We start from the raw sequence: 16,225 nt of genomic DNA, 5'->3' as shown, positions 1-16,225 counted from the left end.
TATAGCTGGAAAGACTAGGTTTTTCACTAGCACAACTTTGGTGACATCCCCAGAATGCAGAACTGGTTATGCCCAGTTGAAGCTCTAGCGACAACGACAGCCAATAGCCGGCGGTGCTCCAGCGGCAGCTTTCTAGCGATGCTATTTTTAGCAAACAACTTAGAAAGCAAAATTGATGATACTATCACCACACAGGAGTACCCTGGTGATAGCTAAGCTTTGATATTTACATACTTTTACTAGTTATTATTTTACCATTTCGTTTGTATTGTTTTATTTTCTTGTGAGTATAGTTTGTATTGGTTTGCTGTAGCTTATTGGTGGATATCTGTGTTTTGTTGTAGCTGCTAGGCTGGATTGGGTATTTTATGACTGAATACTGGATCTTTACTGTTTTCTTTCTTTTTCTTTTCTTCTTTCCAATTGGTGCTTTGTTTTTGGTATCTACTTTTCTATGGGCTTGAGGCTTTGTTTGGGCTTAGTTTTGGCCTTAAGTGGTGGATGTAGTGGTTGATGGTGGAATAGGGTTATGTTCGAGGGGGTTAGGGTTGGGGTCGATTTTGCGTGAGGGTGAAGAAGGGCGGTCAGGGGTAGGTGTGGGGTTTAGGTTAGGTGTTAGGGCTTGGGAGTTGAGTGGTGGTAGATATAGGCGAGAGGCGAGAGTAGCTAGGTTGAGGGTAGGGTCTTGGAATATAGGGACCCTTCAGGGTAAGTCCATAGAGCTGGTGAAGATTCTTACGAGGAGGAAGATTAATATTGTATGTGTTTAGAAGACTAAATGGGTAGGGTCTAAAGCTAGGGATGTGGATGGGTATAAGCTGTGGTAATCAGGAAGTGACAGGCATCAGAATGGTGTGGGATCTTAGTGGATGAGGAGCTTAGAGCACATGTGGTGGAGGTAAAAAGGGTCTGTGGTAGGTTGATAACGATCAAGTTGGTCATTGGGTGTGTAGTGTTTATGCTCCATAGGTGGGCTTGGGAGAGAAAGTGAAATTGAGGTTTTGGGAGGCTTTGGATGAGGTGGTGAGAGGCGTGCCTAGTTCGAAGAAGATTATCATAGCGGAGACTTCAATGGGCACACTGGGGTTTTACTAGGAGGTCATGACGATGTGCATGGAGGTTTTGGTTTTGGTGATAGGAATTAGGAGGGAGCAACTTTATTAGATTTTGCAAAGGCTTTCGGGTTGGTGGAGGTGAATTCGAGCTTTCCGAAGAAGGAGGATCACCTGATTACCTTTTGAAGTCCAATAGCCAAGACTCACATTGACTTTATGCTGCTAAGAAGAGGAGATAGGGTTTTATGTAAGGACTGTAAAAACATTTCGAGTGAACATCTTTCGATTCAGCACAGGCTCCTGGTGATGGACTTGTTTATAAAGAAGAAAAAAAAAGAAGGGTCGAGGAGGGTCGTCTAGAATTAGGTGGGGTGGCTTGACTCCAGATAGTGCGCTGAAGATAGAAGAGAAAGTGGTGGTTTTAGGGGTGTGGGATTGTAGGGGAGATGTGGATGCCATGTGGGATAAGGCTACCAGTTACATCACGGAGACTGCTAGAGAAGTGTTGGGTATTTTGAGGGGTCGGGCAGGATGACATAAGGGAGACTGGTGGTGGAATAAAGATGTTAAAAAGAAAATAGAGATTAATAAGGGGGCGTATGTTAAGTTGATTGAGAGTAAAGATACAGAAGAGAAGAGGATGAATTGGGAGGTCTACAAATTAGCAAAGAAGGAGGCTAAGCTTATAGTTACAGCAGCAAAGTCAGCAGCATTTGAGAGCTTATATGCGGGGTTAGAGGAGAAAAGTGGGGAAAAGAGGTTGTATAGGCTTACTAAGGCTAGGGAGCGGAAGGGTCGGGACCTTGACCAAGTGAAGTGAATTAAGGGGGAGGATTATAGAGTTTTGGTGGAGGTGCCCATATTAAGAAGAGATGGCAGGAGCATTTCCATAGGCTTTTGAACGAGGAAGGGGACAGAGGCATTGAGTTAGGTGAGCTGGAACACTCGGAGGAGAGACATGATTTCAATTATTATAGACGCTTTAAGATTGAGAAGGTCGGGAAATCTATTCGTACGATGTGGAGGGGAAGGGCGATGGGGCCTGATCAGATTTCGGTAAATTTTTGGAAGTTTTTAGGTAGGGCAGTGTTAAGGTGGTTAACTGATTTGTTTAACAGCATTTTCAAGACGGCGAGAATGCCTGAAGCTTAGAGGTAGAGTACGATGATTTCTTTATATAAAAATAAGGGGGACATTCAGAGTTGCACTAATTATAGAGGTATTAAGCTGCTGAGTCATACTATGAATATTTGGGACAGGGTGGTAGAGCCGAGATTAAGAAAGATCATGTCTATTTCAGAGAATCAGTTTGGTTTTATTCTCGGTCACTCAACGACAGAGGCAATACACTTGGTGAGGAGAATGGTGGAATAGTATAGGGAAAGAAAGAAGGATTTGCACATGGTGTTTATTGACTTGGAGAAGGCTTATAAAAAATCTCCTAGGAAGGTTCTTGGGAGATGCTTAGAGGCAAGAGGGGTCCCGGTGGTGTACATCAGAGCTATTAAGGACATGTACGATGGAGAAAAAACTTGGGTGAGAACGGTGGGAGGGGACTCAGAATAATTTTCAGTTGAGACAGGGTTGCATCAAGGTTTGACTCTTAGCCCATTCCTGTTTGCATTGGTGATGGATGCGTTGACGTGATGTATTCAAGGGGAGGTGCCATGGTGTATGTTTTTTGCGGATGTAGTGTTGATTGATGAAACGCGAGGGGGTGTGAATAAAAAATTAGAGGTTTGGAGGCAAACCCTAGAGTCCAAGGGGTTTAGGTTAAGCAGGTCCAAGATGGAGTATATGGAATACAATTTTAGCGACTTGAGGCAGGAGGAAGATATGGTGGTGAGGCTGGATTCCCAGGATGTTTGTAAGAGGGATAGTTTTAAGTATCTTAGGTCTATGATTCAAGGGAATGGCGAGATTGATGAGGATATCTCTAATCGTTTGGAGCAGGTTGGATGAAGTGGAGGCTTGCCTCGGGTGTGTTGTGTGATAAGAAAGTGCAACATAAGCTTAAAGGCAAATTTTATAAAGTGGCAGTCCGTCCAGCTATGTTATATGGAGCAGAGTGTTGGCCAGTCAAGAACTCCCACATTCAAAAATTAAAGGTGTCAGAAATAAGAATGTTGCGTTGGATGTGTGGACTTACTAGAGAGGATATAGTTCGAAATGAGATAGTCCAGGAGAAGGTGGGAGTGGCTTCGGTGGAGGAAAAGATGTGAGAAAGAAGGCTGAGATGGTTTGGGCATATGATGAGGAGGGGCACAGATGCCCCAGTTCATAGGTGTGAGAGGCTAGTGTTGGATGGATTTCGAAGGAGTAGAGGTAGGCCGAAGAAGTACTGGAGGGAAGTTATTAGACATGATATGGAGCAGTTATAGCTTACTGAGGACATGACTCTAGATAGGAAGTTGCGGAGGTCGCGGATAAGGGTAAAAGGCTAGGTCGCGTACGTGGGTTGTAGCTAGTAGTAGAAGAGCTCATGTATAGCTGGGTTAGTAATCCCAGGACTGTGTCCATAGGTGGGGGTAATACTTTTCGAATGCCATATTTCTTATCTCTTATTTCATATTGCGCTTATTTATCTTATTTTGTATTACTCTGATTTCTATTTTATTTTTAGTATGTCTTATTCCTTTTATGTTATGCCACCCACCATTCTTAATGGTGTATTACGCTCTTACTTACTATTCTCTATCTTAAGCTGGGGGTCTATCAAAAACAACCTCTCTACTTCTTTGGAGGTAGCGGAATGGACTGCATACAGTCTACCCTCCACAGGCCCCACTTTATGGGAATACGCTGGGTTTGTTTTTGTTGTTGATATACTTCATGATTATTATTCAGTGCTCACAGCAGGTACCAGTCATGGGTTAGCTTGTGGTCCTTCGGGGTCGTAAGCACCGTGTGATGTCCAGGGTGTAGTCTTGGGGCGTTACAAGAGAGGAGTCCATATAGCTAGTGGATAAGTACGTTTATAGGGTGTACCATCTAGCTCAAAAGTAAGACAAAGATTTGAGTCATGATTTCTGGAAGATGGGGGGATCTCAAGTCTGGAAAAAATGCTACTAGCAAGAGATCTTACTGATCATCTTATAAAGTGAAAGATTAGAGGAGGTGATGCACATATTTGGTTTTACAATTGGACTGAAGTAGGAGATATTTATTCTATTATGCAGAACAACAAAGAATAGGATGACAGATATCAATATGTTAAGGATTTGGTGTGGAATGGAAACTGAAATGAAGACTTGTTGAAGAATTTATTTTCAGAAGAGCCGGTGGATCATATAGTTCATAAATTAAGACCTCTAGAGCAATCAACAGAAAAAGATAAAGCAATATGGAGTGTTGATACTCGAGGAAAGTTTACAGTTAAATCAGCATGGTGGTATGTGAGACATAGAGAAGGGATCAATGATTTTTATAAGCAATTATGGATAAAGGGGTTTCCTTTTAAGATTGTGTTCTTTATGTAGAGAATGTGAAAGGGAAAGATTCCAGTGGATGATACTATAAGAAGATGGGGATTTGAAGTTCCTTCCAAATGCTGGTGTTGCCAAAATCCAGCACAAGAGACTATGTCTTATGTGCTAAGAAAATCTTATATTGTTAATAGGACTTGGTCCTATTTTCTTGATTTACAGGAATTAACATTCAAGAATTGGGCTTAAGAGATATAATATGTACATGGTGGGATGTTCAGGTGAAACAGAGAGAAAAGATGTACTTCAGAACATAACTTGGTATCATTTTGTGGGAATTGTGAAAAAGAAGGAATGCATTGAAACATGAAGGAAAATGAGTAAATGCACAGAGGTTGATCTTTAATATTACAAGGAACTAAGTTAGAAAGCCAAAGATGGATTTCTCATATGAATGGCTGGTAATTTTACAGGATTTTAAGCAATTGAAGCCTAGGATAAAAGTCATTACAGTGTTATGGGAGTTTTCAATGGCAGGTTGGGTAAAGTACAACATTGATGGAGCATCAAAAGGGAATCCAAGGAAAAGTTCATGGGCATTCTGTTTGAGAGATATACATAGTGATCTATTACATGAAGAAGGAACAATCATAGAGGATACTAACAACATGGAAGCAAAGGCTATGGCAATACTACATGCAGCTAAACATTGCAATCAATCAAAGAAGGACAAAGTGATCATTCTAACAGATTCTTTAGCAATGCAAAAAGTACTAAGGAATGGGAGAGTCCATGAAGTATACCAGATAAGGTCAATCAAATATGACAGTTACTTTCAAACAAGCATGTGCAATTTCAGCATATTTTAAGAAAAGGTAACCAATTAGCAAACTATTTTACTAACTTAGCAATGGAACAAGAGGAGTTCATATATACAGCATTCAAATAGTTAACAAGTGCAGGCAGGAAAATACTTAATAGTGATAAGCAATAATGTCGATATTTGAGGTTATCACCATCAAAAGGGTAAAGGGACTGGGTTAGCTAAAGCAAGGTTTTTCATATGCACTATATGTACAACCTGAGAAGGTAATCAAAAAGGTGAAATTGATACTTACCATAACTACACCAGCCAACAAAAAAGGACTCTCAGCAATTTGGGGGGGTCACAATATCAGATGTTAACTTCAGGCGGCTAAGTTACTTGTTACTTTCCAAATACATGTGGTTCCGAGCATCCCACAATCTCGATACCATTCATATCTGCAGTTTAAAGAAGGATAGGTCAAGAATTACAATCTATAAATCAGTTAGTAAAGGTAATAGAGAATTCAACTCACTTGGAAGAAGGAACAAGTCTAAGCTGACTAGACCCTTTGATTTAGCACCAAAAACCACAGTATGTACTCATACATTAGAGAACACAACTGCGATACTAGGTAGAAAGGTACAAAATTAGGACCAAAGTACAACTATCAGTAGCAGCAATCAAATGGAAGGGGGATACTTATGCAAGCTGGAAGAACCTCTAAGCAAGTACAAGCAAGGCACGGAATTCAGTACCACAGCTGAAGCAGAAAGAATTATTGATTCTCAAAATGAAACATGATGGAAAGAGGCGAGAAGAGTGAAGCTCAATACTGAGCTCGGATTAGGAAACCCTACTCTAGATATATGTTGTTTTTTTGGGTCGGGTCATCTGATGGACCGGTCTAATTCTTTTGTTTATTTTTTATTTTTATTTTCTTTTACCGTTGAACTATTTAGGATAGGTTGGTCCATTATTGTGTGAATTTTATTTTGATTGATTAATAAAATTATAAATTAAACTAAAAATAAATTATGTTGATAATCTCTCAACATATATTGGATTATAAAGAAAATTGAAAGGAATCTCTAAGAGGAACTAATTAGATTTCAAAGATAAGAAAGTTAAAAATGTGTTTAGGGATAGTGATGAAAAAAATATGGGTGCCACGTTCAATTCAAAGTGAAACAAAATGTGTAATGACCTGCTCTAGTCATTCTTTTGGTTCTCTTTGTATACAATATTTAGTTATATCCCAGTGAAGAATAGGTAACGATTATAGAAGAGATGAAAAATTATAATTATAATAATTAAGAGGTGTAAATAAAAGAATTAAGAGAGTAGCTTTTATTTTAAAATGTACAATAAATTAATTTTAGCATGAGGAAAAATTCAAAAAATCCACAAAAAATAAATAAATAGGATTGTAGACCTTAGAGAGCGTCATGTCAGCAGATCTATCAATCTCCTTTATATATATATATATATATATATATATATATATATATTGTTGGGTCTTTCACTTGTGCTTATATTATTTCTTTGAGTGATTTTATTTCTTTATGATATAAGCACAAGTGAAGGATCCAACAATGACTAAATAGAAGAAAATTAAATAAGAGACAAGAAGTAGGAGACTTTATTCAATAACTCAAAAACTCTTGAATTTCTACTATATGAGAGCTACTTCACAACCTGAGAAAATATGTAGCAAACACCCCTATTTATAAAAGGACATAACCAAATTAAATTAGGACTGCAAAACTTATCGGACAAATAAATCTTAATCCTAATTTGACATGAATTAAATAAATATCAAAAATATTTAATCCTAAAAGAATTGAGATTCCTACTTTAACTTTAAATTATTATTTCCAACATCCTCCTGTGATTTAAAGTTATATGCTCTTGCCTTTTCTTGTCATAGTTACCGTCTAATTTGTGTCGAAGAATTTCTCTCTAATCTTCAATTTTTGGTATAATTCCAACATAAAATGAAATTTTTATTTAAAAACAAAATTCTTAAATAATAAAAAGTATCTATTTAATGACTATTTTTCAGTTGATGGGGCCATTTACAAGTGGCGAGAATCTTTGACCGCTCGCCTTTCATGTGGTATATGAATTTTGCGTCTCTTATTGATTGTTCAACGTTCTTCCGGTCAGAATCATGAGCCATTCAACGGATCTAAAATATTTAGCGCCTCATTTCTATTTTTAACGACTCTGAGACAATTATTAAGTGCAGGATAAGTATGTGATTTGTGCAAGGGCTGTGACTTGACTTATTGGTCCAAGAGTTGGAGAAACAATCTCAGTAATCACGATTCAAATCATGCCAAAAAACGACCATTGGTAAATTTTTCCCTTCTGCTTGATTCTTTACAAGGGTACGCAGGTACTTTAAGTCGGTATAGCAGGTGATTGAAGGGTGCACAGGCTTTCTTTGAATAAAATCGATAAAGAGTATTCCTACATTTTAATTTGTTTGTGTTAATTTTGTTGAGTCAAATTCACAAAAAAGGATGTCTTTTCATTTTGACAACACTTTAATTCTAACTTTCCACTTGACATGATTAAGATTACAAGATTAAAAGAAATTTGGATACTTTCTACATATCTTAATTTATTACCACAAAATTGAGGGATAAGAATTCATTTTTTAGTAGCAAAATTGCAAGGTAAAACTGCGTAGATCACACCCTTGTGGTAGGACCTTCCCTGTACCCTGCGCATAGTGAGAGCTTTAATGCACCGAGCTGCCCTTTTTTTCTTATATTTGCGCTGTTTTTATATTCTCTGTAATTCTATTTCGAGAATGATGCATCAAAATGAATAGGTAAGAGATCAAAATGATAAATTCAGTAATCTGCATAATTACATTTACCTCTCTAAATAAGATCGTTCTACTAAGATACAGAGCTATACGAGCAAAGTGAGATGGTATTACAACTTAAACAATGTAAACCATGCCAACTTCAAGAAGGGATGCTGGAGGAACCTTGAGGGATACATCTGCACCTCTGCAATTCCTCCTAAGGAAATTATAACCATAATTGATAGCCAACCTCTTCAACATAGATGATCCTTGCTTTGCTTTCACGTGTGAATGTCCTAGTACGAATGCTGTCCCTGCTTGTTGTGCTGCATACAAATCTTCTAGCTCCTCCTGCAGCTGAGCGTCCATTTCCCCCCATGAATCCACTTCTGATTCGTTATCAATGGCAAATCTCACTCTTCTTACCACAGGTTGCATCTCTATGACATCCGTCACACTTTCAACTGTAGGGAAACCAACCGACACACTTGCAGGTTGCACATTTTCCTCGAGCTCGAAAGCTGGTGCACCTGACAAATCCAGAGTTCCTATAACGGTCAATCTACATTCTGCTGACGATGCACCAGACCGTGAACCATCATCCTCGTTGCATGTATCGATGATTCCATGCGCCTTGTACCAATCATACCGGATAAAATCAGCCAGCCGACTGACAAGTTCAGATTCAAAGGAGTCAACATCCTGGTGAACATCACGGTAACCATAACGGACAATGCATCTATAGGAACGATGAGCTGCAGGACCAACACGGCCTACGAGGTATCTCTCAGCTGGGGGCACAAAAGGGACAGGCACAGATTTCACACACACAAAAACAAGTATCCGGTGGTAGGCAGGGAGGTTGGTAACAAAACGTGAGAAGTTGGCTGGAATCCCAGAAGTCAAATCAGTGAATACGAGGCCGATGCCAGGGACTCGAGTAATACCCAAGCTTGGTCCTAGTGCCAGCAGCCATTCTAATGAAACCTTATTGTGGAGATCATATTCATACTTCTTAACAGTCGCGTAGTGCCAAACAAACATGACAGTAACCAAAAAGAGTGCAAGCAGGATTGGAAGCCAAGCGCCCTCAAGAAACTTAATGACGGAGGCTGAGAAGTAGAGTAACTCGATAGATCCAAAGAGAAGAAGAAATCCAAGGGCCAGTATTGGAGGCTTGTTCCAGCAGAGGATGATAACTAATGAAGTAAGGCAAGTGGTCACCAGCATCACCGCCATCACTGCTAGTCCTGCAATTGATAAAGCATGAAACTGTGAGTCTGTGACACCTTAAGATATACACTGAAGTATCAAGTTAAGTTCTTGCTGAACTTTTATACAGCTTCGTTAATTAAAAAAAAGAGGGAAAAGAAACTAATAGAGAAAGACAATAAAAGGAAAGAACCACTTAGGTAGACAAGGAAACAACTTATTTGAGTCACTATAAAAGCAGCAATCAATGAATTGTCTTATAAAAACCTAGACATATGAAACACCTTTTCTGTTGCATAGAGCAAAGGAAACATCTATTGTAAGGAGGAATAAAAGATTTCTGAAGACCACACACTAAGCCACTTCTAAGAAGTTAATCAGAACTGCAAAGGCTTTGAAAATTACTGAGTAGACAGTATTTGATGCCTTTATAATGTGTCTTGGAGAAAGAATGGTTGGTCACAAGTACCTGACGCATTTCCCATGTGCTTTGTGTCTCTGAATCCAATAGTCACAGCAACACAAAGAATCATGAGTATCCAATTGATCTCAGGAATGTATATCTGGCCATGTATTTTGGCATTGGTGTGAACAACCTTGACTCTTGGGAAGCAACCAAGGGATTGACTCTGGTTGATAATTGAGAATGTTCCGCTGATGATTGCCTGACTTCCCACAACAGAAGCCAGAATTGCTATTACTAGCACTGGCCATCTCACGCAATCTACATTTCGATTAAAAAAATTTAGAAAAGAGAACGAATAAGTTACTGAAAAATATGCATGGAGTTCAAATGAAAATTAAATAACATGATCACGAAGCTCGTTCTATAAAACCAGCTTACGTTCATGAAAACAATTATTACCTACTTGTAGTTATATAGGCCCAATCCCATACAATGCCTTAATGAAATAAACACTACGAAAACACCCAACTTGGCTTGTACTTGAAAAAAAAAAAAAAACATTTCCATAGTCCATGCCCTTCACAATTAAGCAGTAGTACATTTTAGATATTGATGTGCCTCAAGTTATAAAAACTTATTCTAGGAGGTCAAATAAACAATTAAAAGACTTAGTAACTGTCATGAGATAGTTACGGGGTGATTTTTCTGTAGAAAAAGGGGCAGGGCAGCTAGAAGAGAGGATTTTCAGAAAAAGGAAAACGGAGTACTGGGAGAGTTCTAGCCTCTCGAATGTCTAGAAATGCAGTGATCTGTTTTATTGTAGTGTTATGTACTGTACAACCAAACTTCATTCATGTATTAGGATGTAATTTAAGGTATTAAGAGTGTCTGAATGGTTGCTTTCAGACTTCTTGTTGTAATATCAGTGTATTTAGTATAAAACATCAATATCTGTTCCTTTATTTACTGTTTTCTACAGTAAATGCAGTACGTTAATGCAACAACTGGATTACAGTCCCTAAATAATTATCATGTTTAGACACGTCAGGACATTCAGGTTTCAATTTCATACATTACCAGTTACATCATGAAGAACTTGAACAAGTTAAATAATACATTTCCAAGGATAACAACTAGCATGGTTTGTTACCTCTATCTCAAGAAAAAAACAATTAGCATGGTTGCAATTTCTGCTGACAAAGAAATTCTCACATTCTAGAGCAATTATCGACTTCAAGTTCGAGGTTGTTAATTGCTGTACTAATGATGATTCAAGAATCAAAAATTTCATTTCAACTGTATCAATCATTTTTTGTAGAATTTTCACTCCCCCAGTTCCAATAACCTTCCCATTTTAAGATATCACAAAACGTTTGACCACTTAAGGGGTTTGACCATTTAAAGGGTAATATTACTCTACAGCTTTCAGAACATCTAACAATCTAACAAATTATTAACTATCAAATCTTAAAGATGTTCTCTTATCGCTTCTCAACCACATTAATATTTTCTTCCACCATCACTACTGTATTATGAAGGAGAGCCTTGGAGTAACGGGTAAAGTTGCTGCCATGTGACCAGGAGGTCATGGGTTCAAGCCTTGGAAAAAGCCTCTGGCAGAAATACAAGGTAACGCTGAGTATGATACACCCTTGTGGTGGGGCCCTTCCCCGGACACCGCGCATAGCAGTAGCTTTAGTGCATCGGGCTGCCCTTTCATCACTACTGTATTATATATGTCCTTTCATTTTTTTTTTTGTGGACAAACATATTATACATGTCAAATTATTATCTTAACTTAATGTCTAGTTATTACCAAAATATAAAATGGGTAGAAAGGCCTACTTTTGTGTCTTGAAAAGAGACGTACAGAACTTTATAACTGAAAGCTCAAATTCCATCCATATAACCTAAAATGCAAAGCTAGGAATCGAAAGCAAAGCAGCAATCATATCCAAGTTAAAACTAGATTGGTCACCCCATATCAAACATACATAACTGTGCATGCCCTCGTACCACATGAACTTGTTTAACATTGTTTCATCTACCAGCTAATTGACTGGAAAATGATACCTGGAACTGATACATAGAAACCAATCTTGTGAATGGTGTGGTGATGCCTTGATAAGAAAGCTGCTTGACCCATATACGCCAAAATTAATGCTGGATACACCAGAAAGGTGAATGCAATCTGTCGTAGGATAAAGAATTCGAGGTGTCATTTGAGATTAAAATACAGTCTATTGCTGTAAACAATAGGACAAAATTCAGTTTAAGAAGTTTACTTGAATTGCAGCATATGAGAAGTGCCCAAGATCAGCAAACATTGCTTCAGAACCTGTGATAAGGTAAATAGAACATTTCAACATTCATTAATGAAACACTGGAGCTTTGTTTTAGTGCATCAATGTGTCCAATATATAGACTGCTTGATACCATGATTATAGCTTAACCAAGTCCAGATATATATCTTTCACATTTACGCTTGAAATCAAAGCATGACCCAAAGGTGGACAACATTGCATAACAAAAAAAAAAATTCTAAAAAGAATAAGGCCATACATTACATCAAAATACAATTCTTTTTGAAAATTACATCAAAATACAATTCTCTCCACTTAACAATTTGTTCGTTTCTTTTCTCTTATGAATGGCCAATTTGACCAATCTTCAGATCTATATCGGATATAGAGTAATTCATCTTTTTCCATGTGTGACTTCGACATTTTGAAACTTTAAAAGAGAAAAAGTTGCGACCATTTCCATGTTAAAAGTGATGAAAGAATACATTCAAATATAACTTTGTTTGGCTTTTGGAAAGGGAAGACATAACAATTTGATGAAATAGAGAGTACATTTAAGCTATTGGCTGATTGTATTATATGAACCTGGACTAACAGATGCTTCATCTGTTTAGTCCTGATTCCCATTTAGCATTTTCCAACTAAGTGTTCTCATGCTATTAATATCAATCCAGTACAGGTTGATGACGTAAATTAAATTTATTTCATGTCAATTTTACTAGAATAGACTTCAAATCCTAAAACCATAGATCATGTGCTACCACAAACTGGACCTTACATTTGCCAATATACAGGCTTTTATATACTAGAGAAAAGACGCCTGACATATGAACAGGTAAACCCACACAAAGCAAGATATACTAGCGTACTTTTAGAATGTTCTAGATGGCAGCACCTAATTTATATAAAAGCTGAATATCAGACTTCAGAAAATATACCAAAGAAACAGTAACTTACGACCACATTAATACCAAAAAACGAAGTATAAGAAGACATATTACCAGTTATGCAGAGCAAAATTCCACCTAAAGACATCCATCCTCCCTTTCTTGTTTTCTTCAGGAACTTTACCATGTAATAGGGGGAAAGAGCTTTATAAACCTGTGGATTCCAGTGGATAATGTTGTATAACCCAAGAGCACTAATGCAAAGTAACCATGTCATCACAATTGGTGCAAAACAAAAACCAACTCGATGTGTGCCATAATGTTGTAATGCAAAGAGGCAGACTAATATGAAGCAAGTTATTGGAATCACTGCATCTGCATAATCAAAAACATGGATGGAATCAAAGTTTAACAATAACTTCTTTAAAGATATGTAATGATGAACACTTATACAGCAGATACATCTAGAAAAGTAAGGAGGAAACAGAGAAATATAACTCAGCAGAAAGATGTTAATGTCAAATCTCTTTTGTTGTTTCCTGCATCCATCCCTTTAACTGCACATCAGCAACAAATTTAAGAAGAAAACATTGGAAACTCAAAATAGTTGGCTAATTTCGGTCTGCCTCTGGACACATACCCCCTCCCTAGCCACACCCGAGAAACCACTGTCTTTTCTTTATATCTAAACCATTTCATTCCAGGTGAGTTTTTTGCAATTCATCGCTCTATATAAAAGACGCGGAGAATAAATTTTACTTCTTCTGTGCTCTTATTATATCCAGTTTTGATAAAATACAAAATTTATAATCCAGAAAGTTTGGAAAAGAACACTGATTTGTTAGATATATTACCTCATGTACTTTAGGAGGAAAATCCATGTAGGAAACAAAACGTGTTTCACTCGCAGACTTCACATGTATTCATGTAAGGTACTCATAGAGAAAAACGATTCTTTGCCTGGTCAGAAGCAAAGTTTGACAGAATAATTGTTATCCCAGAAGAGAGTTTGAACAGAAAGGTAAAACATTTCCAAACAAGTTAGTGCTCCACTGTTACATCAATTATATCTTTCCCTTTTCTACGTAGAGGTTGATACTAATAGTGATTCAGTTGTCATATAAAACATACATTTTAAGGCTTTCTTCTCTCCCTCTCTACCTTATGCTTTGTCCATGTAACCAGACACCAGATTGTAATAGAATAATAGTGAGTCCTCTACTGCCATTTTCTCCACCTCAACAGCCCTTAAAATTGCAAGGTCTGCGCATTGACAACAATGGGAAGTTTTCTCGGCCAATTGGGTTATTACAACTATGAAGGTTAGAAATGGGCAACGAGAGATAAACTTGACAAATGGATAGTTAGAACACAGCCTGCCATCCTTATCCATGATCACTTAAATGTTGATTGCTACTGAACATAAAAGTTACTTAAGAATTGATACCACAAAGTTTGGATTGTCTCAAAGTTTTTCTTAAATGCTTTATTTTCTGTAACACAATCAAGCATTCCATACTTTTGATTTTGTACTATGACATGGATATTCAAAAAAAAGTAGTACAAGACAGGTACAAGACATAATAATTAATTACTTCGATTCTTTGATGCAACTTTCAAAGAGTAACTGATCACAAAATGGTGTACAAGAACAAACACATTTCAGTTTACAGGATGCAGTTTCATTTAGTACACAAAGCATCTTACATTGATGGTGATCCCGAGACATCGATAACTCAAGGCCAGAAACCGCAGAGAATACTGCACTTGGAAGAAGATTTCATGTCAGCGTCTACCATAATTCTAGAAAACATGAATTTGATGCAACACAGCCTACCAGATATGGCTGGAGTAAGCAGCCCATCTCCAATCACCATACAAGTGCCAAGAAGCACCAAGATCAGCAAAGCAGTGTGTAAGGACTTGTGCTTCTCAAGAAGCAACTTCATCCTTGAGCTGTTCTTAGTCTCAGGAGGGTGCTCAAGTTTGTAGGTAGAAAGAGCTTCATCGGCAACTTGTCTGTTAGGAAGAAGGCTAACTTTGGCATGCCTGCATATTAAGGAATAGAGAGCAAAAGTACCACCTGCATCAAATATATGAAAGTCAGTTTAACAATCAAATACTCAGCTATCTTTTTCATATAACGAGAGCAAATACCAAGATATCTTCGTGACTTATGGTACATACCCTCTCCGTTGTCATCAGCTCGAAGTACGATAAAGACATATTTGAATAAAGGAACCAAAGTTAAAGTCCAAAAAACGAAAGATAGGACACCAAAAATCTCTTCGTTGGTCTCTGAATGATGAATGTCTTCTGCAAATGTGCTTTTGTAGACATAGAGAGGGGAAATACTGAGATCTCCATACACTACCCCAAGACTTTGGTATGCCAGGATCAGTGTACTCTTCCAAGACTTCTATAACGGAGAAACATAACGGGGTTAAAGGTCTGAGAATGATGCGATTAAAAAAGCAAAGGAGAAAATTATGACTGCAATTCAGCAAATATGATACAAGCTTCAACATGGTACAAAAATACTTCAAGGTTAAGTTGTTATGCTTTTGACACTTCCGCACATTGAAGAAAAACTATATATACACACCTTTGAAGTGTCCCAACACTTGCCATAATCGACATCCATTCTCGTCGAAGTCTTCTTGTACTAAGTTGCTGGTATACTGACAAAGAGATAAGATATCCTCACTTGAAGTATAATTTCTTTATCATGTGATAATCCTGAAAGAAATGGAAGATCCACAAAGATGTTGAGACAATATTACAATATAGCACCTAATTGACACTGACACAAATCTCCACTTTCCATCCCTAAATAAACAAGAATAAAGGCAGGTAAAGTAAAACCCCTTTCTTTAAATAAACCTACTTGGCCAATTAATGGGTTTAGAACACATTTGTGCACAATGCGGGACAAGAAAAGCAAAACCCCATGGAAACTCATAAAAAGAAAAGGGTGAACTTACTCCTGTGTTGCCTCTGAAACAAAATGGTTAGATTCAAGCAAAAGCTACAGGTAGAGTATGTAGTATTTAACAGTTACAAACTTTGATCAGCAGAGTCTAAAAGAAGAGGAAGAAAAAGTACAAGTGTGTGTGATTAAGGAAAGCTAAAAGCACATGATACAACGGCAGTTACATTATCAAATCAGTCACACCAAAGTTGAGCCCACGTAAATTAAGGTGATTGTAAGGACCACAAAAGTCCCTCCACTTCGGTCCCCACTCCCCCCACACTCTACTATATATACTACAAATTACTACAGTGATATAGGAGGAGGAGTTTGGCAAACC

At 37.7% G+C, this 16,225-nt stretch overlaps 1 protein-coding gene across 7 annotated transcripts in view; it reads right to left on the bottom strand.

Moving 5' to 3' along the window:
* Positions 1-8,120: 8,120 nt before the first annotated feature.
* Positions 8,121-16,225, bottom strand: part of LOC107873207 (potassium transporter 2) — a 12,349-nt gene continuing 4,244 nt past the window's right edge. For 2 of the 7 annotated variants that reach the window (XM_016719960.2, XM_047414853.1), the window contains exons 2-10: positions 15,520-15,653; positions 15,102-15,333; positions 14,752-14,997; positions 14,622-14,675; positions 13,029-13,289; positions 12,010-12,062; positions 11,798-11,915; positions 9,788-10,042; positions 8,121-9,356 (exon numbers count right to left, since the gene is read on the bottom strand). In XM_016719960.2, the coding sequence (XP_016575446.1) occupies positions 8,242-9,356; positions 9,788-10,042; positions 11,798-11,915; positions 12,010-12,062; positions 13,029-13,289; positions 14,622-14,675; positions 14,752-14,997; positions 15,102-15,333; positions 15,520-15,558 (2,373 nt within the window). In that variant the 5' untranslated portion in view covers positions 15,559-15,653 and the 3' untranslated portion in view covers positions 8,121-8,241. Of the gene's footprint in view, positions 9,357-9,787; positions 10,043-11,797; positions 11,916-12,009; positions 12,063-13,028; positions 13,290-14,621; positions 14,676-14,751; positions 14,998-15,101; positions 15,334-15,519; positions 15,654-15,898 lie in introns of all 7 variants that reach the window. The other 5 variants (XM_016719961.2, XM_047414854.1, XM_047414852.1 and 2 more) reach the window with 5 other exon arrangements.

Source organism: Capsicum annuum, chromosome 6 (genome assembly GCF_002878395.1).
Source record: "Capsicum annuum cultivar UCD-10X-F1 chromosome 6, UCD10Xv1.1, whole genome shotgun sequence".
NCBI classification, from domain to species: domain Eukaryota; kingdom Viridiplantae; phylum Streptophyta; class Magnoliopsida; order Solanales; family Solanaceae; genus Capsicum; species Capsicum annuum.
Note: the sequence above shows the minus strand (reverse complement) of the source record. Positions and strands in the feature narration are given on the sequence as shown.